This window comes from Trifolium pratense, linkage group LG5 (genome assembly GCF_020283565.1).
Source record: "Trifolium pratense cultivar HEN17-A07 linkage group LG5, ARS_RC_1.1, whole genome shotgun sequence".
NCBI lineage: Eukaryota > Viridiplantae > Streptophyta > Magnoliopsida > Fabales > Fabaceae > Trifolium > Trifolium pratense.
The window spans coordinates 39,113,882-39,140,239 of NC_060063.1; the positions used below are offsets into that span (position 1 = coordinate 39,113,882).

Genomic DNA, 26,358 nt, shown 5'->3' on the forward strand with positions numbered 1-26,358 from the left:
TATTGTTTTTGTGAGTCCCAAGATTTGGCATGTGCTTCCCTGTCAGTCTCAACTTAAAGTACTGGCATCTACTAAAATCGGTTCGGGCTGGATACCCGTGGTTCCATTCCATTGGACCGAACCCGACCACCATAAGTCATTTAAACCCGTGATTTGTACCCTGTTGGCCCGTTTAACCACATGAATCCGACCCGCTCGGTTGTTTTTACTGGTTTTTGGCGGTTTGGGCTGGGCTTTCGGTTTTTGTCCACCCCTAGTTTTCAGTCCGTGGTTATTGGTTTGGTTATTATGTCGGTTAGTTAATTAGTTTCGGTTTCCTTCTGTTCAATTTGATTTAGTTGGTTTGGTTCCATTTGAATTTGTTTGGTGAGTCATGATAGTGCTCACAATTTGGTTGTTTGGTTAGTCTCACAATTTGAAATTTGAATCCGGTGAGGGAATACTCACATTGAATCCGGTGAAGGAATACTCACATTGAATCCGGTGAGGGAATACTCACATTGAATCCGGTGAAGGAATACTCACAATTCGAAGTCTGAAATCTGAAGAAGTTGAATTTGAAGCTATTAGTTAATTTAGTTTATTTTCGGGTTGATTTGTAACAAGCTCAAAGCTTAGTACGCTTTAGTTTGAGGGGTAGTATTAGAAATAAAATATTTAGTTAGAGTAGTTTGATTTTCATTTTTTGTTTGACAAACTCTCGATGATTATCTGATAATGCATCGTGAGTTTGAGGGGAAGTGTTAGATAATAATATTATTAGGGCTTTAAGTATTGGGCTTTATATGTTAGTAGTTTAGTAGTCCATTAGGAATTATTATAAATTATTTTGTAATCCTTATTTTGTTAAGTAATGCTATTATAATATTATTGAAACCCTAGCCGTCACTTTGTGTTTCTCTGAACTTTAACATTAGGAACTATGGTACATGTTGAAAACTCGTCAACATTTAGAGGAATACAAAACCTTGAATGTGTTGTTCTACCGCCAGGTATAAGCAATGCAACGATCCCACTCGAGGCAACTGTTAAAACTATCTCACCTTTTGAGCATAATGCGGCTGACATGACCCTCCAGATAAATGTCTTCCCTGTACCACCATAACCATAAAGAAAAAACACACCAGGTTTGTTTTCGTTAACTCTTATCATGATTCTGTCATATACTTTACGTTGCTCTGAAGTCATAGTTGACATCAATCTAACATGTTCCTCAACTAATGATTGTCTATTATAATTCAATTCGTCGTGTATTAAACTATTTTGTATACCAGGAACTAATGATGTGTCTGCTCTAGGCATTGGAGGATAATCTTTTAAACTTCCCACAACTACGTAACATCATCTCAATATCTGCTAGTGCATATTGTATCAATTGATCATCGGTTAATATTAAATCTGCAATGTTAAAATCAAAATAATGAATGTGATTAGTGACATGACTATGGTTGTGTTTGGTTGTATTGCAAAAAAAAAAAAAAAATTGATTTAGAAGAATTGAGTTTGATATATTTGATTTTGGTTAAAAGTGAGTTAAACAGAATTGATTTATGTTTGGATACATTAAAATAAAAATAAAGGGTATTTATAAAAAATATCAATTCTTTTTCCATTTTTTCTTTTTGACAAAATTCTTTTTTCAATTTTAAAAAACTACAATTTAATAAACTGCATAATAAATAATTTAAAAACTGATATCAGCAAGGTTACATGAGTAAAAAAATAAACAACTAATAAGTATGGTTTTATTGAAATAGGTGAAAATATTTTATTATACCTGGAGCACCAAGCAAGCGTCTCTGTTTGTGGAAAATGTCATCAATCAAAAGGTGTGAAGTAGTTGTCCAAACTATTTCTGACCTGGTCAGCTGATCTGACACCAATAATGTTGCAAACATTGATCAAGAAAGACATAAAAATATTTCGTGATAAATAATATAGTCAACAATAATTTTGATATGATATACTTTTAAAATTATTAGTGCTTATCAATTATTGCACATAATTTTAATCACAATTGGTATACTTGTCATAGTGGTTGGAAATATTGTCTTTCACTGAAAGGTTGCAGGTTCGAATCCTAGTTAAGACAAAATTGTATTATTTTTTAATAAAAATTGCAAGATAAAATGGAGGAAAAATAGAGAAAACAAATTAGGGTTTAGAATTTGCTTGTGTATACAAGCTTATAATATAAAAGATAAGAAGAGTAAGAAACAAGATGAAGAAAAAGAAAATAAAACTAAATATTAATGATTTACAATTAGTTGAAAGTATTATAGTTGAGGCTGGTCAACAAGTTGAAATATGTTGGAGGTGCTCTTAATTAAGAACTAGTATCCGGACCCGTGCCAAGCACGGGTAAAATGAGACTAAAAAATTAACATTTTAATATTAAAATTTTCATCATTCTGAAATAAAAAGGATGAAAAATGAAAAACTATAACATAAAAAAAGTAGGATCCCGTATTTGTCAAAAATAAAATAAATTAAGATCCCGTATTAATATATAAATATAGTCAATTAAAATAGTTTTAAAATCATTTACAATTCAATTAAAATTGTACCTCTGATTTTTTATTTTACCGAAAATTAAACGTACAATTTTAATAAATTTCCCGCGTGAATCACAAAAAAAAAAAAAAAGAGTAGGCCCTGTATAAATTACAAAAAAATAAATCATGTCTCTTAATTTATACGTAAAAATATAGACTCGTGTGTAAACTTTTTTAAAAAAAAACCCCAAACAAACAAAACAAAGTTAAAATAATCTCATAATACCCATAGTAAAATAAATATGAAACAAAAATACCCTAAAAAAATTATTTGAATATATCTTATATTAGTTAATTTAATTTCCACATCAATATCCTCCAAATAAAATAAATATAGAACATCGTATAAATTATTGGAAAAAAATATGTCTTTGTGTTAATACATGAATAAAAATAACGTATTTATTTTAATATATTTTTTTTTGGTATTAAGTAGTATTAACACTCTTGTTCTCATGGAAGAATTCGCTGATAATTCACAGTTCGACTATTAGGTAAGTATAGCCCCAAAGTAATACATGTGCAAAAATATATGCGCATGTAAATTATAAATACAAAAGTCTCACGTAAATTATAAAATAAAAATAGATTTCCGTCTTAATATATGAATATAAATATATAATCTTCATATAAATCAACAAAAAAAAAGTTATATATAAATAACAAAAAAAATGAACACAGACCCGATAAAAAATACAAAAAATAGATCAATGTATGAATATATGAGTAAAAATATAAAATCTCGTATAAATATCTTAAAATAAAGCCCCCAAGCAAACAGAAAAAGTTAAAGTAATTTCATAATATCTAAAGTAAAATAACTATGAAAAAATAGGAAAATGCTAACTTGTTCCCTTAAAATTAATGTAACACATATAATGATTTAAATAAAAAAATATTTTATTAAAATTCATGCGGTTAATTCAAGTTTAAATTTTCATAAATAAAATGCAGAAAAATTTATTATATAAAAAAATGCACAAAATTGAAGAGAATATTTTGATATTTGGATTCTTTAACATGTACTCTAAGAATTAACATGACCCAAGAAATTAGTCACAAATTGCGGACATAATTTTTTATTATTTAATCGTACACATTAATAGTCTACACTAATTTAATTGCGCGACATAATTTTTCTAATTTTGAGTTTTTAAGAGACTTGGGGTTGTTGTTGTTTAACTCCAGGAACACGATGTACTGTGATGAGATCCTCTTCTTCTACTTTTCTATTATATGACTTTATTGGACAGTGCGAGTGTTCCGATTTTAGCATATCTTATGCCTTGATTAATAAAACCACCTTATGTAATAAAAAATTATCATAAATAATGCATTCGACACAAACATTGAAATTAAAAAAAAGTTATATATGTCTACATCATAAATCAAATTACATTACATTGCAACAACTGAACATAAATCTCCAAAACGTAAAAGTAGCAAATTGAAAAGACAAACAAAACTAAAAAATGTAAAGAATTATTCTTCAATGTCTTAAACCCATGCCTTAGATGAGTCCGTCATCATTCTACCAAACATATCTACATATAAAATAGATTTAAAAATTAAAATGAGTAATATGAATTTACGATAGAGAAATCGTTTACCACCTCAAGCTTTTACTAATCCCTTAATTTTTGAAATTGCCTTAATTTATGAGGTTCATTCTATATTTAACATTTCCAAAAATATATTGCATTACCATATTTTCCAACTATTTTAAATATACTACGGTCAATAATTATATACTACTACGGTCAATTTTTTTTAATGTATTCAGAAAAAGAAATTAGTGTTACTATAATTATTTATAAAAAATATTTCATTTAAAAAAAATATATTTCGATTTAATGTACCTATAGTTTTTTAAAAAATAAAATTATTAAAAAGCTTTTATTTACAATATAAAAATTAAAAACCTTTTCCTTACAATATAAAAAATCATTTAGATAAATACTTCTTTTAATTAGTTTTTTTATTTTATGTCAAAGATTAATACAAAATTATTTAGAGGATTTTATTTTATTCTTTGAATTCGAATTTACTATAATTATAGAGATTGATATTTCCATTTTTATTAAACAAAATGTGTGGCTAATTCACGCCCAAATAAATATATTTCAATTTCAAATTCATTTTTTTTATTTGCTGAAAAAAATGAGCTAGTAAACATTTATTAGAATTAGAATTCTTTGAATTGTTGCCTTATATGATTTTAATTCATTCTATTTTATTGATGAGTGAATCAATTAATTAATACCAATCAATTAATTGATATTATGAATATAGAAATGAAAAATGTATTTGCATTAAAAATATGCTAAAAACGTATTTTCTTTAATTGGTTTAATAATCTTATTAATAGAAATTAATAGAAAATATGCTAAAAATATATTTGTAGTACAAATAAGCTAGTGCAACATAATGATATATATGGTAGTGCCAAAATAGCCTGTAGTACAATTTTTTTTTGTTGCATTATAAATAAGTATAGTTTTTTTTTTTTGTGTATGTCAATTTTCATGACTTGTTATTTGGTCTATTTATAAAATTAAAAAATACAGCATGTTTTAAAATAATAAAATAAGGTTCTTTATTTTTTATTTTTTTTAAAAAAAGTTCCTTATGATTTGAAGTGGAAGTGGAGATGTTTAAATGACTCGGATCTCGAAATTATAAAACAACACTAAAATTGTGTTTTGTTAGTAGTTTTATGGACTAAATTGATTAATACAATTGAATTAATTGATTGTAAATCACATGTTTCGGTCTATTAAATGTCGCGTAAATGATGGTGGTCAGTAATAATTAGCTTGTTATATGTGATAATATTTTGGTACCGAAAAAAAAACTTGTTTTTTTAGAAAAAAAAACTTGTTATATATGCAAATTTTTGTAAAATAAATAAATGCAAATTTCTATCATACTCCCTCCATCCCATAATATAAGCAAAAAAAAAAATTCACACTTATTAAGAAAAGTGGAATATGATGATTTGAAGTATGATTTTTTGTGTTTTTCTTGAAATAAGTTTCATGAGAAGATGTAAAAAGAATTTTTATTGGTTATTTATTATTGAGGAAAGAAGAGAGAGTAAATTAAATGCAATTTGCATTTAATTTTATGAGAATAAATAAAAGTAAATCTTGAAAATGATAAAAGTTAGTTTTTTTTGCTTATAATTTTGGACATAAAAAAGTGATTTTTTTTTTCTTATAATATGGGACGGAGTGAGTAGTTGAATGTAAAAAGAAAACTTTCAATCAAATATTAAAGAGGAAACCTTTTTTTAAGGCACCAAAGAAAAAAAAACGCCAGAAATTGATCGATGTACACAAAAATAATTTTATTAATTAATATTTGACAACAAATGTGGTTTAGTTTTTTTTTTTTATAGGCAAAATCAAAATAAGATGCAGGAAGATGTACTTCAACCCATTACAATAAATGATTAACAATGAAGACAACTAAAATGATTATTACACTATCAAGCAAAAGAATAAACACTATTAGCATCCAAATTAAGAAGTTAATTTGAGGCCCCACAAAATGTTCTCAATATTCTTGCATTCTCTCATGAAAACAACTTTGTTTCTCGTGTTTCATATATTTCTTTATGATCACATTCCTGAAAAATAGAAGAAGAGAGAATGATCAACAAAATAATAGAATAAAGAAGAAAAAGTTGAAGAAAATTATAAAGACAACAAATATGATTGATAAAAGAGAGAATAAATTAAAAATTCAAGTAATTCAAGTAAATAAATAACAATGAAAATAACTAAGAGAAATAACCAAAAGAAAAGATTTGAAAAATTGTGAGTTGTAGTATTCACACAAAGATCATATATATATAGAGAAAAAATGGAGATATGGATAATTTTGTCTTTAATATGAAATTAAAATCATTAATAACAAATATGACCAATTAGTCAAAATAATAAATTACATGATTCATCAACAATAAAAAACATTCATATATTATCACATCTTTTTCAAAAAAGAAAATTCCATGATTCTTTTTTTTTTTGGTCAAGCCATGATTCATTTAAAAAAAATATAAAATATTATTTTCACGTTTTTTCATTTTGTTTAAATCATTTCATCCACAAAAATAAATAAATAAATAAAAATTGGTTTTTAAAATTATTTGAAGTTAGTCAAAAAACAAAATATTTGAAGTTGAAATAATAATAAATGAAATATTTTTATTATTATTTTTAAATCGAATATTTTAATTAATTAGAATTATTTCATTATGAATTATTTCCTTTTGAAGTAGGCAATTTAATATAAGGCATATTTCATTCCTTTTTGAAATAAGGCATATTAGAATATTACTGTTTTAAAAAAAAGAATATAAGGCATATTCCATTTTATTATAAAAAATTGAATGTTTATGGAAAAAATTGGACAGCACGGGGGAATGTTTATGGAAAAAATTGGACAGCTATATTGAATGTTTATGGAAAAAATTGGACAGCTATTATTTTTCAAAGTAATTATGGTCATTTTTCAAAGTAATTGGACAACTATTGAATGTATATCAACATTAAATGTGAGGAATGAGGTTGAATGAGGAGAGGAGAGAGAAAGACAAATAAGTCTGGCTTATTACATATTATAGATTACACCTATTAAAAGAATTGTCGACTAGATGCAAAAACACCACTTTTGTTGTTGAATGGATGCCACATGTAATTTAATTGAGTACACTTCAATATTTGACTCACCCGTGTATAATTTTGTGCGTCAATTGTTGGTCATTTTTTATTCATGAATTTCTGCAACACTGATACATTTCATGTTAAAAAATTTGCAAATTCTTAGTGCCCAATTTATATTATATTGTTAGTTATCGTAGGCAAAATCTATTTATTTAAGACATAATTTTTTTTAAATATAAACTAAGTTGGGTATCTAAGCATTCATCTAAATAAATATTCCCTCATGTCCTTTTTATAATAAACAAAAGTGAAAAAAAATTATTTGTTTTTTAAGAAATTTTGACTAATTTTCAAATATTTTAAATGTTTAATTTCACTTATGCATTTATTTATTATGAAATAAATATTAAAAATAAGTAACTCAGTTGAATTAAGAGTAATTAAATAAATGTATACATAGAATACATTTAAATTTATAAGAGTATTAAATGAAAATAACTAGATACAATGTGATTATTTGATTTGTGTAATTTTTCAAAGGGTTTCAAAGAAAGTACTAAAATAATCATAATCTCATGATTCCGGTTCATTTTCACTCTGATATGCAGCTATCCAAAAATATCAACAAAAAAAACCAGTAAGCAAATTATTATCATTACTTTTGCTAAATTAATAATGTTTTTTTGACAAGTTAATACATACTACTATGAAATCCAAACACAACGTCGGTCGACAACAATAACAATTTAAAAATATAATATAATTTAATATAATTATATATATTAGTATCGTGATAGTATCAAACACCAACATGTATCAGATATCTAACACATTTAATTAAAGAGTATCCGTACTTCGTAGAGAGATTATCAACAAAAAAAACAAATCTCTGTGATATATATATTCAAAGATAAAGTTTAAGATTTGATCAATAATACGACACAGGTACAGTTACATGCTGCCTCCTATATTTCATTTAAATATTTTTTACTAGTATACTATAAGCGTGGTTCGCATGGACCTTATTTTATTAACATTATTAATATTATTATTCCTCCACTCACAAGCAAAATCCAAACAAGAAACAATACTTTGGTTTTTTCACCATACACACTTCATGTTCCCATTGTCAATTTCATTTCACACCACTTTTCCCTCAACACACAACTCTTAATAATTCTATTCTCTTCCTGCATCAAAATCATGTATCAAACATGTTACATATTTTCTATGTAACATGAAACCTTATCAGTTTTCATCACATAATAATCTTTCAACCATGTCTTCTTTTTCATCTTCATGGCTTACTTCACCTTCATGCACTCTTATAGATTCATCTTCATCTACACCAAACCTCATACTTCAATGGCTAACCTTTCTTTTCCTATCTCCATGTCCTCAAAGAGTCCTTGTTTCTGCTCTTGATTTCTTGTTTTTGCTCTCACTCTTAGCTTTTGCAGCTCATAAGCTCTACTCAAGGTTCAATTCAAGAACAAACTCTAACTCCTCAATCACAAAACCACTTTTGCAGGAGAAAGATTCTGATTATAGAATCACTTTTTGGTTCAAATTACCTTTGTTGGTAACTATCCTTTTGGCTTTAACTTATACTGTTTTAGGAATCTTGGCTCTTACTCAAACAAAAGCTTCTTCATGGAAACAAATAGAATCACTTTTTCGGTTGTTTCAAGCAATAGTTAACATAGTGATAGTGATTCTATTAGTACATGAGAAAAAGTTCAAAGCTTCTAAACACCCTTTATCAGTGAGAATTTATTGGATAGGAAACTTTGTGATTTCTACTTTGTTTGCTGTTTCGGCTATTGTTCGAATGATAACTGTTGGTGAACAAAGTTTGGAGATTAGTTTGAGAATAGATGATATATTCTCATTGGTTAATCTTCCATTATCTTTGTTGTTTTTTGTGATAGCTATAAAAGGTTCATCAGGGATTCATGTGATAAGAATATCTGATGTAGTAGTATCAACATATCGATCGGTTTCAACCGATAGAACTTTGAGTCCTTATGCTTGTTCTTCATTTTTGTCCAAAACAGTTTGGTATTGGATGAATCCTTTAATCAATAAAGGTTACAAAGAACCCCTTAAACTAGAAGATGTTCCTTCACTTCCTCTTGATTTTAGAGCTGAAAAAATGTCAGAACTTTTTCAAAATAATTGGCCTAAACCAGAAGAAAACAGTAAACATCCAGTTGGATTAACCCTTTTTCGGTGTTTTTGGAAACAATTAGCTTTTACCGGTTTCCTTGCAATCATTAGGCTTTGTGTTATGTATGTCGGTCCATTGTTGATTCAAAGTTTTGTTGATTTCACATCAAGGAAAGATAGTACTGCTAGTGAAGGTATTGTTTTGATATTGATCCTTTTTGCAGCGAAATCGGTTGAAGTACTTAGTGTTCATCAATTCAACTTCCATTCTCAGAAACTCGGTATGCTTATTCGTTCGAGCATAATCACTTCGGTTTACAAAAAGGGTTTAAGGTTGTCAAGTTCTTCAAGACAAGCTCATGGAACTGGACAGATTGTTAACCACATGGCTGTTGATGCTCAACAACTCTCCGATTTGATGATGCAGTTTCATCCTATATGGTTGATGCCATTACAAGTTGCTGCAGCATTGGCTCTTATGTATAGCTATGTCGGTATATCTGTTCTTGCAGCATTGCTTGGAACAAGCATTGTGTTTCTCTTCACGCTTTATCGAACCAAAAGTAGTAATAGTTTCCAGTTTCGGATAATGACTAGCCGTGATTCAAGGATGAAGGCGACAAATGAGTTGCTTAATAATATGCGTGTGATTAAGTTTCAAGCTTGGGAAGAGTACCTTGGTAACAAAATTCAAAAGTTTCGTGAAACCGAGCATGGATGGATTGGCAAATTCTTGTACTATTTTGCTGTTAACATGGGAGTTTTGTCTACTGCTCCATTAGCCGTAACTGTTCTTACCTTTGGAACTGCAACTTTTATTGGAATGCCTTTGGATGCTGGCACGGTTTTCACAATAACTTCGATTATCAAGATACTTCAAGAGCCTGTGAGGACTTTTCCTCAAGCTCTTATCAATATTTCTCAAGCAACAATTTCTTTAGGGAGGTTGGATGCATTCATGAGTAGTACGGAAATGGATGTGAATGCAGTGCAAAGAGAGGAGAATTGTGATGGTGACATAGCTGTCGAGATAAAAGATGGGAAATTTTCTTGGGATGATAAGGATGAGAATGTAGCTTTGACAGTTGATGACTTGGTAATTAAGAAAGGGGATCATGCTGCTGTTGTAGGAACTGTTGGTTCCGGCAAGTCTTCGTTACTGGCTTCTGTGTTGGGAGAAATGTTCAAGATCTCAGGAAAGGTATGTTATGCTTGCTTTTGACTCATGTAGTTTCCTTTTTTATTTCTTGCATTTCAAGTTATTTTCTTCTTCTTGCAAAGAAGATTAGTATTTGACTCAATAAGGTGCATATCGGGTGTAGGGTCTGTTTGGATTGACTTATTTGAACTTATATATTAACATAATAAGCACTTGTGAGTGTTTCATTAGATGCAATTTTTTTTGTTTCAAGAATTCATGACTAAGCTTTTCAAATGTATTAAAAAATATTTTACTTGCATAATCTTACAGGTTAGAGTATGTGGGACGACATCGTATGTAGCACAAACATCATGGATTCAGAATGCAACCATCAAAGAAAACATATTGTTTGGCTTACCATTGAATATAGAAAAGTACAGGGAAGCTATAAGAGTGTGCAGCCTTGAAAAGGATCTTGAAATGATGGAAGACGGTGACGAAACCGAGATTGGAGAGCGTGGTATTAACCTCAGCGGAGGCCAGAAACAACGCGTGCAACTTGCTAGAGCTGTATATCAAGACACTGACATCTATCTCCTTGATGATGTATTCAGTGCTGTTGATGCTCAAACAGGATCATTTATTTTTAAGGTAAGGAAAAAAGTTACAATGTATAAGTTACAAGTAGTGCTAAATTAAGTAGCTCCATTTTCTAGTTTATAGCTATATATCAGATTAGAAACATTATATTATATAAAAAAAAAAATCAGATTAGAAACATTATATTAGAAACATTATATTATATCAGATTAGCTCCATTTTCTGTCATGAATGAATTGTCAGTTTTAAATTTCTGATACAATCACAAATGATGAAGTTTCTGTTTTTTTTTTCTTCTATATTGTTGCAGGAATGTATCTTGGGAGCTCTCAAAGATAAGACTGTTTTACTTGTAACCCACCAAGTTGATTTCTTGCATAATGTTGACTCTATAATGGTATGTATATGCTCACAAGTCCCTAAAATGTTTGAGTTTTTTTTTTTTTTTGCTTAATTGCACTTTTGGCCTCTAACTTTCACAAACTTGCGATTTTGGCCCCTTAACTTTCATAATAGCACTTTTGGCCCTCTAACTTTCACAAACTTGTCTAATTTAACCCCTTTTGCAAAAGGATGTCCCCCCTGATTTTGACCAAGTCAACGCATATGTGCCAAGTGACTTGCATGCCACGTCAGCATGTCTTGCCGCGTGGACATTGACTCACATGTCACGTCAGCATGACTTACTACATATGCTGACGTGGCATGTGCGACATTGTCCTGTGGAAATACATACTGACATGACATGTGAGTTGCCACATATGCGTTGACTTGGTCAGGGGGCCAAAATCGCAAGTTTGTGAAAGTTATGAGGACAAAAGTGCTATTTTGAAAGTTAAGGGCCAAAATCGCAAGTCTGTGAAAGTTAGGGGGCCAAAAGTGCATAACAAATTATCTTACCAAGTTGTGCATAACAAATCATAGATGTGTTGGAATATCAACGATTAGATTTCTCATCAAGTTACTTACTTTACATTAGAGGCACCAAATCCATATACTTGTATCTGTTATTATAACATTTGTTTTCGTGGATTTGGCAAAGTTTCCATGTCCAAGATCTGATAACTTGTCAGCAATAAATAACCTTAAACAATAAAGTTTTTGCAACTGAGCACCTAATTTGGCTTGTTTTGATACCAACTTTAAAGGTGATGCGTGACGGGAAAGTAGTGCAAAGTGGAAAATATGATGAACTTCTCAAAGCAGGGCTAGACTTTGGTGCACTTGTGGCAGCTCATGAATCCTCTATGGAAATTACAGAAACAAGTGATAAAACTGGTGATGATTCTATTCAATCTCCAAAACTAGCCCGCATCGCTTCAAAAGAAAAAGAAACTGCCGGCGAAAAACAGTCTTCTCAAGATCAACCTAAGTCTGATAAAACTGCAGCAAAGCTCGTTGAAGACGAGGAAAGAGAAACTGGTCGTGTGAACCTTACAGTATACAAACATTATTTCACTCAAGCATTTGGATGGTGGGGAATTGTATTAATGGTTGCAATGTCTGTGGCTTGGATGCTTTCATTTTTGGTTGGTGATTATTGGCTAGCAATTGCAACCGCAGAAGATTCTAGTGTTCCTTCGTTCACATTCATTATCGTCTATGCTATTATAGCCGTTGTTGCGTGCATAGTTGTGATGGCAAGAGCTTTCTTATTTACATATTGGGGTCTAAAGACATCTCAAAGCTTCTTCATTGGAATGCTTCAAAGCATCTTGCATGCACCTATGTCGTTCTTCGATACTACTCCTTCTGGCAGAATTTTGAGTCGAGTGAGTTTCTTATTTTGTGTCAAAATAATGTGTCTCTTCTTTGAATAACGGTGTTTGGACTTTCTAACTGTACTCTTTTTATGATATTTTTTAGGTATCTACTGATATACTCTGGGTGGATATATCAATTCCAATGTTGGTAAACTTTGTAATGATAGCATACTTATCATTATTCAGTATCCTCATTGTCACATGCCAGAATTCTTGGGAGACTGTATTCCTCTTAATTCCACTGTTTTGGCTCAACAACTTGTATAGGGTATGATATACTTACTCTCCTATTTAAATTTTTAGCAATACTATATAGTAATTGTCATGAAATTTTCACATTGGCCAAAGATATTACCTAAATTGAGCTTATAAAGCCTAGATAATCTTCACCTTACAGTTAGGGGTCAAAATAGGCTGGACTGCCGAGCTAGGATTTGCATAAGTCTGGTCTGTTAAAAAATTGAAGGCACAAGTCTGATATGTTACCTGTCATAAGCTTGTTTTTGAAGTTTGATCTTTTCGAAAACCTAGTAGTCGGTCCTTCGGCGGCCGTATACCGAGTTTTTTTTAAAAAAAAAAAAAGAATTATATGATTTTTGTGAGCACTTAGTGCAAAGAGGCCTTTGGTGCATTTTGATATTACAAGTAAAACAAAATATCTGGTGCATTTTAACACTTAACTTGTTCTGGTTTGCAGAAATACTACCTTGCAACTTCTAGGGAATTAACTCGACTTGATTCAATCACAAAAGCTCCAGTGATTCATCACTTTTCAGAGACCATTTCTGGCGTTATGACAATCCGTAGCTTGAGAAAGCAGAATGCGTTTTCTCAGGAAAACATCGACAGGGTGAATGCAAGTCTAAGAATGGATTTTCATAACAATGGAGCAAATGAATGGCTTGGTTTTCGCTTGGACTATATGGGAGTGGTTTTCCTTTGCATTGCCACGGTTTTTATGATTTTCTTGCCAAGTGCTATCGTTAAGCCAGGTAAAATCCTCTTCACCATCTTTCTATTTAACAATCATCATGCTCAATCACTATTTCAGACCTATGAAACACAGAAACGGACACATTGATAATGATAATAATTTCATAAAATGAAATATTTGAATGTAATCATATATATTTGTGCGTTGTCGGTCGACACCAACACATGCTAGACAAAGGACACACCACCTTCAATGTGATGTATTACTGCAACATAGTTTCAGACCAAGGTTTTAAAATATGGTCACAACATCACTCACGGTTCTTGATATTGTTGAGAATCGTAGTCAAATGCAGGTGATGCGACCTTGATCGCAGTTGTAATGTGGTCACAAAGATATTAAAAATCTTGATGTCAAGACTCATATTGTGGTCGCAAAACTTTTTTTTTAGTTAACATAATATTGGTATGAAGTTTCCACCACCGTTAGCGATGATTAATCTTCGTCAGAGAACCTGTGAGGGGTGTACGTGGGCCGGATTGGGTTGGATTTGGCTAAAACCAAAACCAAAACCACATATGATACTCCGGGTTGAGTTTAGTAAAATAACCACCCGTTATAACATTTGGCCGGGTTTGGTAAATCCACTAATTTCCGGGTTGGATTGGGTTGGTTGTGAGTTACTCAAATTATTTTTCTATTTTTTTTTATATTAAATATCTAAATGTTGAATCATCATATTTTTCATAAAAAATAACTCAATCAATGTATTTTCTTGAAAAATAGGGTAACTTTTTTAACTATAAAAAATAATCACCCATTTTTTTGTGTAAATCTACTAATTTACGGGTTGGATAGCGTGTTATCCAAATGATTTTTTTTGCTTTTTTTAATATCAAATGACTAAACCATGAATCACTATATTTGTTTATGAAAATTATTCAATTTTTTAAAATTTAAAAAAAATAATGCGAAAAATTATCATATTTATTCATAAAAATTATTCAATCTTTTTTATTTTCGTAAAAAATAGTATAACTCATTTTCATTATAAAAATATTTAATAATAAAATGAAAAAATCTTTAGTATTTTCATAAAAAAATTTCAAGAAACATAGCACTAGTGGGTTAGTGGGCTTTTTGGGTTGGGTCCGATTTTACCCGAAACCCGATTTTTTTAATGGGTTTTTCATTTTTGAAATTCATATCCACCCACTTGCCCGACCCAACCCATTTTTTTGAGTTGGATTGGGTGGGTTTGACCGGGTCGACCGGATTTGCCCAACCCATGTACACCCCTTGTGATGCACACAAGGTGGGTTCTCCCTTCCCAACCAAATTTTCTCCATATGCATAGCCAGGAAACGAACCCCTGACCACATGCTAAAGGGGGACCAAGACCCTCCTTACCACTTGGACCATTTCATTGTTGGACCATTTCATTGTTGGTGGTCGCAGAACTTTTTCAAAACCCTATTTTAAACAAAAACTAAAACAATGAAATTTGTAGTATAGAACCATTTATTTATTAACTTGATCTCATTATTTAGGTAAAAATATAACTGACAAGATTTGTTCCACTTGGATATGATTTTGCTTTTGCAGAATATGTTGGTATGTCTCTATCATATGGCCTGGCTTTGAGTGGTCTCTTGTCATTTACCATAACAATGACTTGCTCAGTTGAGAACAAAATGGTTTCAGTTGAGAGGATAAAACAGTTTACCAACCTCCCATCAGAAGCTCAATGGAAAATAGCTGACAAATCTCCTCCTCAGAATTGGCCTAGTCATGGCACTATAGAGTTAAATAATTTACAGGTATATATTAATTGTAGTCACATTGGCTAAGCACAAACTCCCTCCGGTCACTATTATTGACCTGATACATTACTTTTTCAACGAACCTAAAAAGTGGGTTTTTGCTCATAGTAACGACCGAAGGGAGTATACTTACGTTTTGAATAATCAATTTTTGTCACCACAGAACCAAGCACACACAAAGTAACATGCATTAATATTTTTGGTTATAAAATGGTGTGAGCAGGTTAGGTACAGGCCAAACACTCCTTTAGTTCTTAAGGGAATCTCTTTAACCATTGAAGGTGGAGAAAAAGTCGGTGTTGTTGGCCGTACAGGAAGTGGAAAATCAACACTCATTCAAGTGTTATTTAGATTAATTGAACCTTCAGCTGGGAAAATAATCATTGATGGTATCAACATTTCCAATATTGGCCTTCATGATTTAAGGTCACGTTTTGGAATTATTCCACAAGAGCCTGTACTCTTTCAAGGAACAATAAGAACCAACATTGACCCTCTTGGAATATATTCAGAAGAAGAAATTTGGAAGGTATGTATAATATACTGCATTTGCTTGTTTGATTTGTTTAAATTCAAATCCTTCACGTTTTATGTTAGTTCATAAGTTTTTACTAACGAAAATTGTATCTGGTGCAGAGTCTCGAGCGCTGCCAATTGAAAGAAGTGGTGGCTGCAAAGCCTGAGAAACTCGAGGCTTTAGGTGATCAAATACAAACTCTTCTCATAAATCTCATTATTTAATAGTTTTTTATACGAAAATATTAGGGTAAGTAGGAATTTTTCAATAGCAAGAATCGAAAACATTCTATATAATACACATTCTGTATCCCAAATCATACCACTGCGCTACTCCTTCGGAATTTCGTTTTTTACTAGTTTGATCCAATATGATAAGAAACTATGAGCTGAAATGTGTTTATTATACTATTTTGTTAGTGGTTGATGGTGGAGACAATTGGAGTGTCGGGCAACGACAGCTTCTATGCTTGGGAAGGATCATGCTAAAACGAAGCCAAATACTATTCATGGATGAAGCAACAGCATCAGTTGATTCACAAACTGATGCTGTTATACAAAAGATCATCAGAGAGGACTTTGCGGATCGTACAATTGTTAGCATCGCTCACAGAATACCAACAGTTATGGATTGTGACAGAGTTTTGGTCATAGATGCAGGTATGTTTATGTTATATATCTATATGTGTTCATAGGAAACCTAAGAACTGTTAATAAGTCTCACATCTGTTGCGAGATGACCTTGAATATATGTTTATAAGTGAGGGTAATCCTCACGATCCGCTAGACCGCCTGCTATCAGGTGTTTGATTGAACGTAACCACGCATGTGATATGTCAATGTTGTGTCAGTGATACCAAAAATATAGATTTATATGTGTGGATTGATGAATTTGTGGGGTATTTGATGTTTTTGGCAGGTTTGGCAAAGGAATATGACAAGCCATCACGTTTGCTTGAAAGGCATTCACTTTTTGCAGCATTGGTTAAGGAGTATTCTAATAGATCAGCTTAATGACAGTTTTTTTGTTTTAGTAGAGCTTAATGGTAGTTGTTTGCCACTTATGTTGGTAGATCCAAAAAAATCTAGAGTATGAAAATTTTGCCATTTATGTAGCCCTATAATTTGAGTAGGATAATATGAAAGTTTGGCTTAATTAATTTTCTTTCTTTCTTGTGTTTTATTCTTGCTTTTGCTGACAGAATCTGTATACAAAAAAAGTTATCATAAAAGCCACTAGATTTGGCCCAGTGGTGAGGAGTTTGAGTAGTATACTAGAAGTCGTAGATTCGATTATCAACTGCATTGTAAATTAAAAACAAAAAGTTATCATAAGTGTTAGCACAATTTCTTTCAAATGACTCAACCATAAATAATATTTAACTTTTTAGACAAGTATCTGCTAAAATATTTAACCATCAATAATATGTAACTTCTCATACATTTCGTGTAAGTATTTTTTTGTAGATTTTTTAGAATACAAAATCATATACTAATCAATTTCGTTTAATATTCTTTTTTAATTGATAATAAATTCAACTGGTTTTTTTTAGAAGCTAAAAATATATTAAAACGGTTACCTTAGCACAAGACGTGTTAACATAACGGAAACATTACAAGATAAAAAAAGTCCATAAAAAATAGTACAAGCATAAAAGATTAACAACATTGAAGAGGATTTGTCCTCCAATGATAACAATCATAACGAAAACCAATGCATTTTGAAGTGATCCACCACCAAGAGCTAGTAATGACTCTCTCAAAAGTATCATCTATGGATATAACATTTTGCCGAAATAAACAACTATTTCTTTCTTTCCAAATTGACCAAGAGCATGTCAACCAAATAATAATGAAGATGCCCTTCTCAAACTTGATATTATTAGCTAGACCACAAAATTGTCGAACATGAGCAACAGGTGAATTTGATAATGCGCTACGAACATCCAACCAAACTAGAATACGACCCCAAACTTTACTAAAAACCTGGGCATTCAAAAAGTATGTGATTCAAGCTTTCGGCACAAGAACAACCCGCAAACACACATAAGGGATGACTCCGCAACTACACCACGCCTGAATAATGATGAATAACACTAATCTTAGAAAGAAACTACCATTCAAAGTTTTTTTTTTTTTACCATTCCAAAGAATTTTGTAAGAAGGAGAAGTAATGATGAATAACACTAATCTTAGAAAGAAACTTACATTTAGAAAGACATCACACATTTATTACGTACTACTCACAATATTTTGTGCTTTATAATCTCTTTTTCCCTTTTCTTGTTTTCTCTTTGGTTTGCTTGTGAAGTGGTACATGCACACTTCAACAAACATACATAAATATATTAACATTAAGATTATCTACTACAAAAATATTTTATAATTTATACAGAAGAATATAAATAAATGGTATATTTGAAAAATTATAGTCAGCTAGTGTGATTTTGTAAAGTTAAGATGATTTCTACATGCATTTGACATACTTCTTAGACCATGTACAATGGTTTTTTCCATTCAACACAATTTTTCCACTTCTCAACACTCTACATTATTTTATCTTTCTTCCACCTAATCATTCAACATTCATTCAACTTTTACCCTATCCAATAGTTTTTTCATTCAACACTCTACCCAACCACTTTCTCTACCCCACCACTTTTTATTATTCTTATTTAAATTTAAATTTTTGTTTTTATGATTATATAAAATTACAATTATCGATTAAAATTAAATTAAAATAATAAATACTTAACAATTTATTTTTTAGTTTCTTTAATAAAAACAAAATTTATTTAAATAATTTAGTACGATACAAATAATTTGAAATGCAATGCAATACAACACACAAGCAACATAATTAGTACGATACATATAATTGTTGGGAGTTTGATAATTGTTGGGATGATTAGAAGAATTTTGGGTGTTGAAGTGATTATTGAGATCCATTTCACTAAAAAAAAGACTAATACTTTAAGATTAACACTAATAGGAAGATAATAATAAGATTAATATACTGAAAAAATCCATTTTTTTTCTGTGTCCAAATCAAATGAACCAAGTCTCTATTTATAGATAAAAAAATCATGAATTTTGGTAAACAAATAAAAAAATAAAAAAATATTTTGCGATGAAATAATTGAGTTCAAAGTATTATTTTGATAAAAATCCGCCCAGCCAATCAGCCACCAACATGTGTCCTTATCTATTCTTCTCTCTCCGCGTTGCTATGCACCACTCTCCCTGTCGGCGCGTGTGCTGTGCCTGTTTTGCCAAATGAAAATAGGCCGCATGTCCCTCCGTGTCACGCTTTAACATGTTGAAAACTTTCAACTCTTCCCTCCTCCACATCATCTTCAACACACCTCTTCCAATCATTCAACACTCTCAACACCCATTCAACCCCTCTTTAAACATATCATTGCACATGGTTTTATGATGTTACTAGTATATTAATGCTTTCGATTTAATTTTTTATAATTTTAGATTCATTAAATAATTAATGTATCTGATATACTCCCTCCGTCCCAAATTATAAGGGAAAAAAGCTCTTTTTTTTGTCCCAAATTATAAGAGAAAAAATCATTTTCAAGAATGTTTTTTCCTTATTTTCATAAAATTAAATGCAAATTGCATTTAATTTCTTCTCTCTCTCATTTTTTCAATAAACAACAACCAATAAATTTTTTTTTTACATCTTCCTATGCAACTTATTCCAAGGAAAACCCACAAAAACATACTTCAAATTCTCATGTTTTACTTTTTCTTAAGGTTTAACTACACATTTGGTCCCTTACGTTTATTTTAGGTTTCAATTTGGTCCCTTACGTTTATTTTAGGTTTCAATTTGGTCCCTTACGTTTAAAAAGTATCAATTTGGTCCCTTACGTTTATTTTACGTTTCAAGTTAGTCCTTTCCGTTAGTTTTGTCACTAACACCGTTTGAATAGTACACGTGTCAGCGTGTCCAAGTGCCACGTGTCAGTCCACGTATGCAAATTGACTGCCACATGTGACAAAATTGACGGAAAGGACCAACTTGAAACCTAAAATAAACGTAAGGGACCAAATTAAAACCTAAAATAAACGTAAGGGACCAAATGTATAGTTAAGCCTTTTCTTAATAAGTGTGATTTTTTTATGTTCCCTTATAATTTGGGACGGAGGGAGTATATTATGAATGAAATACTGTATAAATTATAACTAAATTTAAGAAATCTTAAAAGGTGAAACATCTTTTATAAAAAGGATCAAAGAGTGGTTAATAGTTTTATAACTAAATTTAATTTAGTGAGTCAAAAAACAAAACTAAATTTAATTTATTATTTTAAGTACTGTATAAATTTATAAAAGGTGAACACTTCGGTACACATATTATGTGAATGTGTACCGGTACACGGCTGAGGTGGTTAACAAGTGGCAAATATTTAATGCAGATTTTGTTTCTTTATTAAGTTTTCTATATTAAATCCTACTTTTTAATATTTGCAAATGTATCATTTACATAAATGTAATCACTAATCATGTCCCACAATAAATCAAAGTATGCATCAAATCTTTCAACTTAAATTTTCAAATTTTTTTTAAGCAAATATTTTCTTTTTACAAGATTCAAATATTATAATATTATTATATATCCTGTAAAATATATGATTTTTTATTATTTAACAACATCTGGTATTTTCTTTAAAAAGGCAACGGATAAATTTATATTATTTTTGCATCCAACGAAGATTTTAATATTTCAATATTATTTATATTTCCATTTTTTTAATATCATTAGTTTGTAATGTTTAATATATATTTACCTTTGAACCATTAATAGATATAATTATATATTATTTTATGTAAAAAAAAACTTATAATTCTTAGTGTGTGTATATATATATTGACTCCAGGAGTAAGTCTCCATTGATTTACTGAATAACTCGATATCGGCATTATATTTCTTCAATCCAACAATTGAATTCAAATATCTCATTGAGTAGATCAACTCCACAAAATTTTTTTAAAATTCAAAATCGTTTGATACTTTTTTTGACAACTTCAATTGAACGTACGATAAACTTTTAAAAAAAACCGTTGAATTTCAATGGTCTGAATACATAACTACATATTTTGAATTTTTATAAAAATTTGTGGAGTTGATCTACTCAATAAGATCTTTGAATTCAACGGTTGGATTGAAGAAATATAATGGCGATATCGAGTTATTAAAGTGAGTTAAATACAACTAAATTAAATTTTTCGTATACATAAAAAAATTGTGTTTTCATCTCTTCAAACTGTTTATGCATGCAGATAGAGTCATGGTGTTAAGTTGACGTGTATTTTATGATAATTTTGCAAATATGTATAGAGTATTATAAAAAGTTTGTCCAAAAATAAAGAGCACGATATTTGATTTTTAGGTCAAATGATTTTTTAGACAAAAGGAAAATATATTAAGTAAAAATAAAAAATACAGAGACCGGAGGACATTAAACCTAGCCTGGCTAAAACCTAAACGGGAATACAACGTGATCAAACAAACAAGGTAGAACAACCCTAATCAATCTAACAATACAAACAAATAAGATTTTATGCAATATTATATAAGTTTTTCAAGGTAGTTTATGAGAAATCAGCTTATAAAGATACAATTCTTGTTGGTGAAAACTTATCAAAATTACATAAATTTTATTTATTTGAATAAGTTATTTTCATAAACTAAAAAATAAGCTAAATTCAATCGGGCCCATAATAACAAATAGGTTCAATTAACAAGATGATTATTTGTCTTGTTGGTAAGTTGTATGTGTTGTTAACGTATAGTCTGTGTAACAGCCCGGACCCCTTTTCTACGTATTTAGTAGGCAATCCCGGCTGTCACCTCACGATCTTCTCCACCCCCCTCTCTAGTGGAGTTTTTGCCTTTCGTGGGAATCGAACCATGTACCCTGGGGTTCAAGTACATGTTCAATCCATTCCCACTACCAATTGAGCTACGTAGCTCAATTGGTAGTGGGAATGGATTGAACATGTACTTGAACCCCAGGGTACATGGTTCGATTCCCACGAAAGGCAAAAACTCCACTAGAGAGGGGGGTGGAGAAGATCGTGAGGTGACAGCCGGGATTGCCTACTAAATACGTAGAAAAGGGGCCCGGGCTGTTACAAAAAAAGAATTGGTAGTGGGAATGGATTGAACATGTACTTGAACCCCAGGGTACATGGTTCGATTCCCACGGAAGACAAAAACTCCACTAGAGAGGGGGGTGGAGAAGGTCGTGAGGTAAAGCACCGGGATCGCCATGATGGGGCCCGGGGGCTGTTACAAAAAAAGCGCTTTTTTTGTAACAGCCCCCGGGCCCCATCATGGCGATCCCGGAGCTGCCACCTCACGATCTTCTCTACCCCCCTCACTAGTAGAGTTTTTGCCTTCCGTGGGAATCGAACCACGTACCCTGGGGTTCAAGTATGTAACGACCCAAATTTATTATTCACTATTTAAGTGTTTAATTAATTGGTGATGTGGTTTTTAAGTAAGATAGTAACTTTAAGTTATTTATCGAGAGTTTTAGTTAACGCGCGAGTTAGTGAGAGTTAACGTGAGTTGGGCCAAGCTTTTGGGCTTGAGGCCCATTGGGCCTTGTGAGCTAGAGGGGGGCGCTATTTAGCCCTTGTAGTGAGAGAAAGAGTTCATTTTTCTTGTTTTGGGAGAATGAAGAGAGAAGGGAGAGCATGGAGCTAGAGCAAGAGCTTGGAGATGGGATTCGAGGAGCAATCTTCGGGAGTTCGTCGATCTAAGGTAAGAGAGTAGATTTCATATTCGTGGGTGATACGAGGAAGGGGAGAATGTCGATTTCTCCTCACCCGAACTTCCTCCACCCCATTTTCGTTTTAGCTTAGAACGGATTTTCTTGATGGAAATCGTTCCTAAGGTTCTTAATATGTTTAACATGCTTTTAACATGATTAATGAACGGATTTAATGATTAAAAAACGAGTTTATGAAAGATTAAACTCAAGAACTTTGTGTTCTTGAGAGTTTTGATGAAAAAGTGTTCAATCTTTACTTTTTCGATGTTTATGATGTAGATCTGAGAAATGGACTGTCCTTTTGTGTTCATCCATGTTTGTTATGCTTTAATACAAACTCTTTTGGGATTTATAACATGAAAAATGGGATTTTTGGACGTTTTTGTGTAGAAAACGCAAGTATTTCGCCCCAGGCACAATAATTTCCGCCTGAAACGGCAGAGCAGTGAGCAGCCAGCCTTTCAGATGTTTTTCCGCCCCAGGCGTAAACATTTCCGCCTCAGGCGTAAACTTCCGCCCCAAACGTAAATATTTCCGCCCCAGGCGGAAATACTGCAGATTTCACCAAATTTTCATCTGCTGTCTTCCTTTGCATGTATTTTCAAACCAGTGTCTTATTCTTACATGATTGTTGATGCTTGTTGATGCTTGTTGATGCTTATAACGATTGTTAATCATGTATGAAGTATAAATGAAGTATATTAAGGTGTTAATCAACTTAATAAAGAAGGATATTAGAATTATGTTATTCTAATAAAGACGGATATTAAGGTATTGATTATCTTAATAAAGACGGACGTTGGATAGTGTTCCACGTTATTGTTGACGGGCTATATGCCAAAATTGTTGATGAATATATTCATGAGTTTTGAGTGCATGCATCATGAATATTTAGGGATATTGGCTTGTCCAATAAAGAAGGATATCGAACTATATTTGTTTGATAAAGACGGATATCGGAGGTGAAATACTCTGATAAAGACGATGGTACCACATGCATTAGAGGTGTCTAGAGGACATAACATGAATGTGAAGCATTAGATTGCATTAGGGATTATGTGTGCATTTTATAATAAATGATGTTTGACACATACTTGGTAAATGTTGATTGTTAAACCGTATGTGAGGAGCAGAGTCCGTCATGACTATAAAATGAACAACGCAGGGTCCGTCATGACCATAATCTGAACAATGTATTTGTTGATGTTTTGGTATTGTCCGAGACGACGTGAAACTATATGTTTGGTGTATTTTGTGGATGATTGATTAGGTAATAAATGAAGTATATGCATGATATATGAATATGCATGAATGATGGTGATGTATATGTATAATGTATGATTATGCATGTTTTTATGAAGAAGTGTTTAAGTACCATTTACTTACACTTGTATATTTTGAGTATGTTATCTAACTCTCTTTTATGTGTTATGTGCTGGACCGTTGGGGTCCAGATTTTACAGGATTTTGTGGTATTCGATGTCGAGTCGTCGGTGAAGCTCCGCTCTGATTGTGACACGGGAACATGGGTTTTATATTGTATATAGAGTCTCCTTATCTAGGTTGTTTTGTATAATCAATAAATATATTATTTGATTTAAGATTTGTATAAACAAGTATTTTTACTAATTAACTAAATTAGTATTATTTTGATTGAAGAATGTAATACTCGAACCACAACTTTTATAATATCGAACAATACTTTCCGTTGCGTATTTTGAAAAAGATTTTACTAAAGGTAGAAATATTTAAATAATGGGTTTGGGTGTTACAATTGGTATCAGAGCCCCGTTGTCTTCGGACTGTGTGGGTTATGTGTCGATCAGAGCAGGTGTAACGACCCAATTTTCATATTATTATTTTTATGTGTTAAAATATTTTATTTAACGTGGCATTTTAATTAAGTTAATAACTTGAGTTATTTATCGAGTACTTTAGTTATTAGGCGAGTAGAGTGAGTTAACGTGTAATTGGGCCAAGCCAATTGGGCTTGAGGCCCAATGGGCCTTGTGTGTGTGTGGGAGGCGCCATATGGCCATGAGAGGAAGAGAGAAACAATTCATTTTTCTCATGTTCTTGTGAGATAGAGAGGAAGAAGAGGAGAGCTTGGGAGCTAGGGCAAAGGGAGAGCTAGGGATTCGGGATCTTCGTCGTGTTTTCTTCGAATCCAGGTAAGAGAGTAGATTTTATATTCGTGGGTGACTCGAAGAACGGGAGAATGTCAATTTCTCCTCACCCGAACTTCCTCCACCCCATTTTCGTTTTAGTGTGAATAGATTTTCTTAATGGAAATCGATTCTAAGGTTCATAACATGTTTAACATGCTTTTATCATGATGTATGAACGAATTTATTGGATAAAAACGGGATTTATAGAGGATTAAACTCAAGAACATTGTGTTTTTGAGTGTTTTGAGTAAAAGTGTTAAATCTCTACTTTTTCATAGTAAAAATGGTAGATCGGTGAAATGAACTGTCCTTTTATGTTTATATACATGTTATATGCGTGAAAACAAACTTATTTGGGATTTGGAACATCAAAAATGGGATTTTTGGGTGGATTTATGCTCAAACCCGAAAACAGAGCTCCTGTGGCTGGCATGCTGGCTGGGCCAGCCTTGCAGCGAGGCCTGGCTTTCTCTGGCTGAAGCCAGTAAGCCTCGGGTTCCTGCTAGTTTTTCTGGCTTTCTCTGGCTGAAGCCACCATGACAGACTAGAACTTGTTGATGTTTCTAAGTACAATTAAAGGTTTATAACATTGATTAATTGTATTATTGATGATCGTTGATGATTTATTGATGATAGTTGTTGATTATATTTGTGGAATATGATTGTGTTGATGATGTTTGTTTAAATGTCAAAAGAAGTATATTAAGGTGTTAATCAACTTAATAAAGAAGGATATCGAATTATGTTATTCGATAAAGACGTATATTAAGGTATAGTGTTATCTTAATAAAGACGGAATGTTGGATAGTGTTCCACATTTATAAATGACGAGCTTAATGCTAATTAAAATGATTGTGAGTGAATTCATGAAAAACATATACATGCATTCATGAATTGTTGTTGTATATTGGCTTGTCCAATAAAGACGGATATCGAACTATATTTGTTCGATAAAGACGAATATTAGAGGTGAGATACTCTAATAAAGACGATGGTACCACATGCATTAGAGGTGTCTAGAGGACATAGCATGAATGTGAAGCATTAGATTGCATTAGGGATTATGTGTGCATTTTATGATAAATGATGTTTGACACATACTTGGTAATTGTTGATTGTTAATCCGTATGTGAGGAGCAGAGTCCGTCATGACTATAAAATGAACAACGCAGGGTCCGTCATGACCATAATCTGAACAATGTATTTGTGGTGATAGATT

The 26,358-nt window shown here is 31.5% G+C and overlaps 1 protein-coding gene across 1 annotated transcript; it reads left to right on the plus strand.

Annotated features, from left to right (window-relative positions):
* Positions 1-8,220: 8,220 nt before the first annotated feature.
* LOC123887490 (ABC transporter C family member 14-like) lies at positions 8,221-17,331 on the plus strand. Its single transcript, XM_045936817.1, has 11 exons — positions 8,221-10,595; positions 10,866-11,186; positions 11,446-11,532; positions 12,284-12,907; positions 13,002-13,166; positions 13,596-13,890; positions 15,438-15,652; positions 15,879-16,184; positions 16,292-16,355; positions 16,592-16,831; positions 17,091-17,331. Exons 1-11 carry the CDS (start codon positions 8,463-8,465, stop codon positions 17,183-17,185), a joined length of 4,545 nt encoding a protein of 1,514 aa, XP_045792773.1. The 5' UTR covers positions 8,221-8,462; the 3' UTR covers positions 17,186-17,331.
* The last annotated feature ends 9,027 nt before the right edge of the window (positions 17,332-26,358 follow it).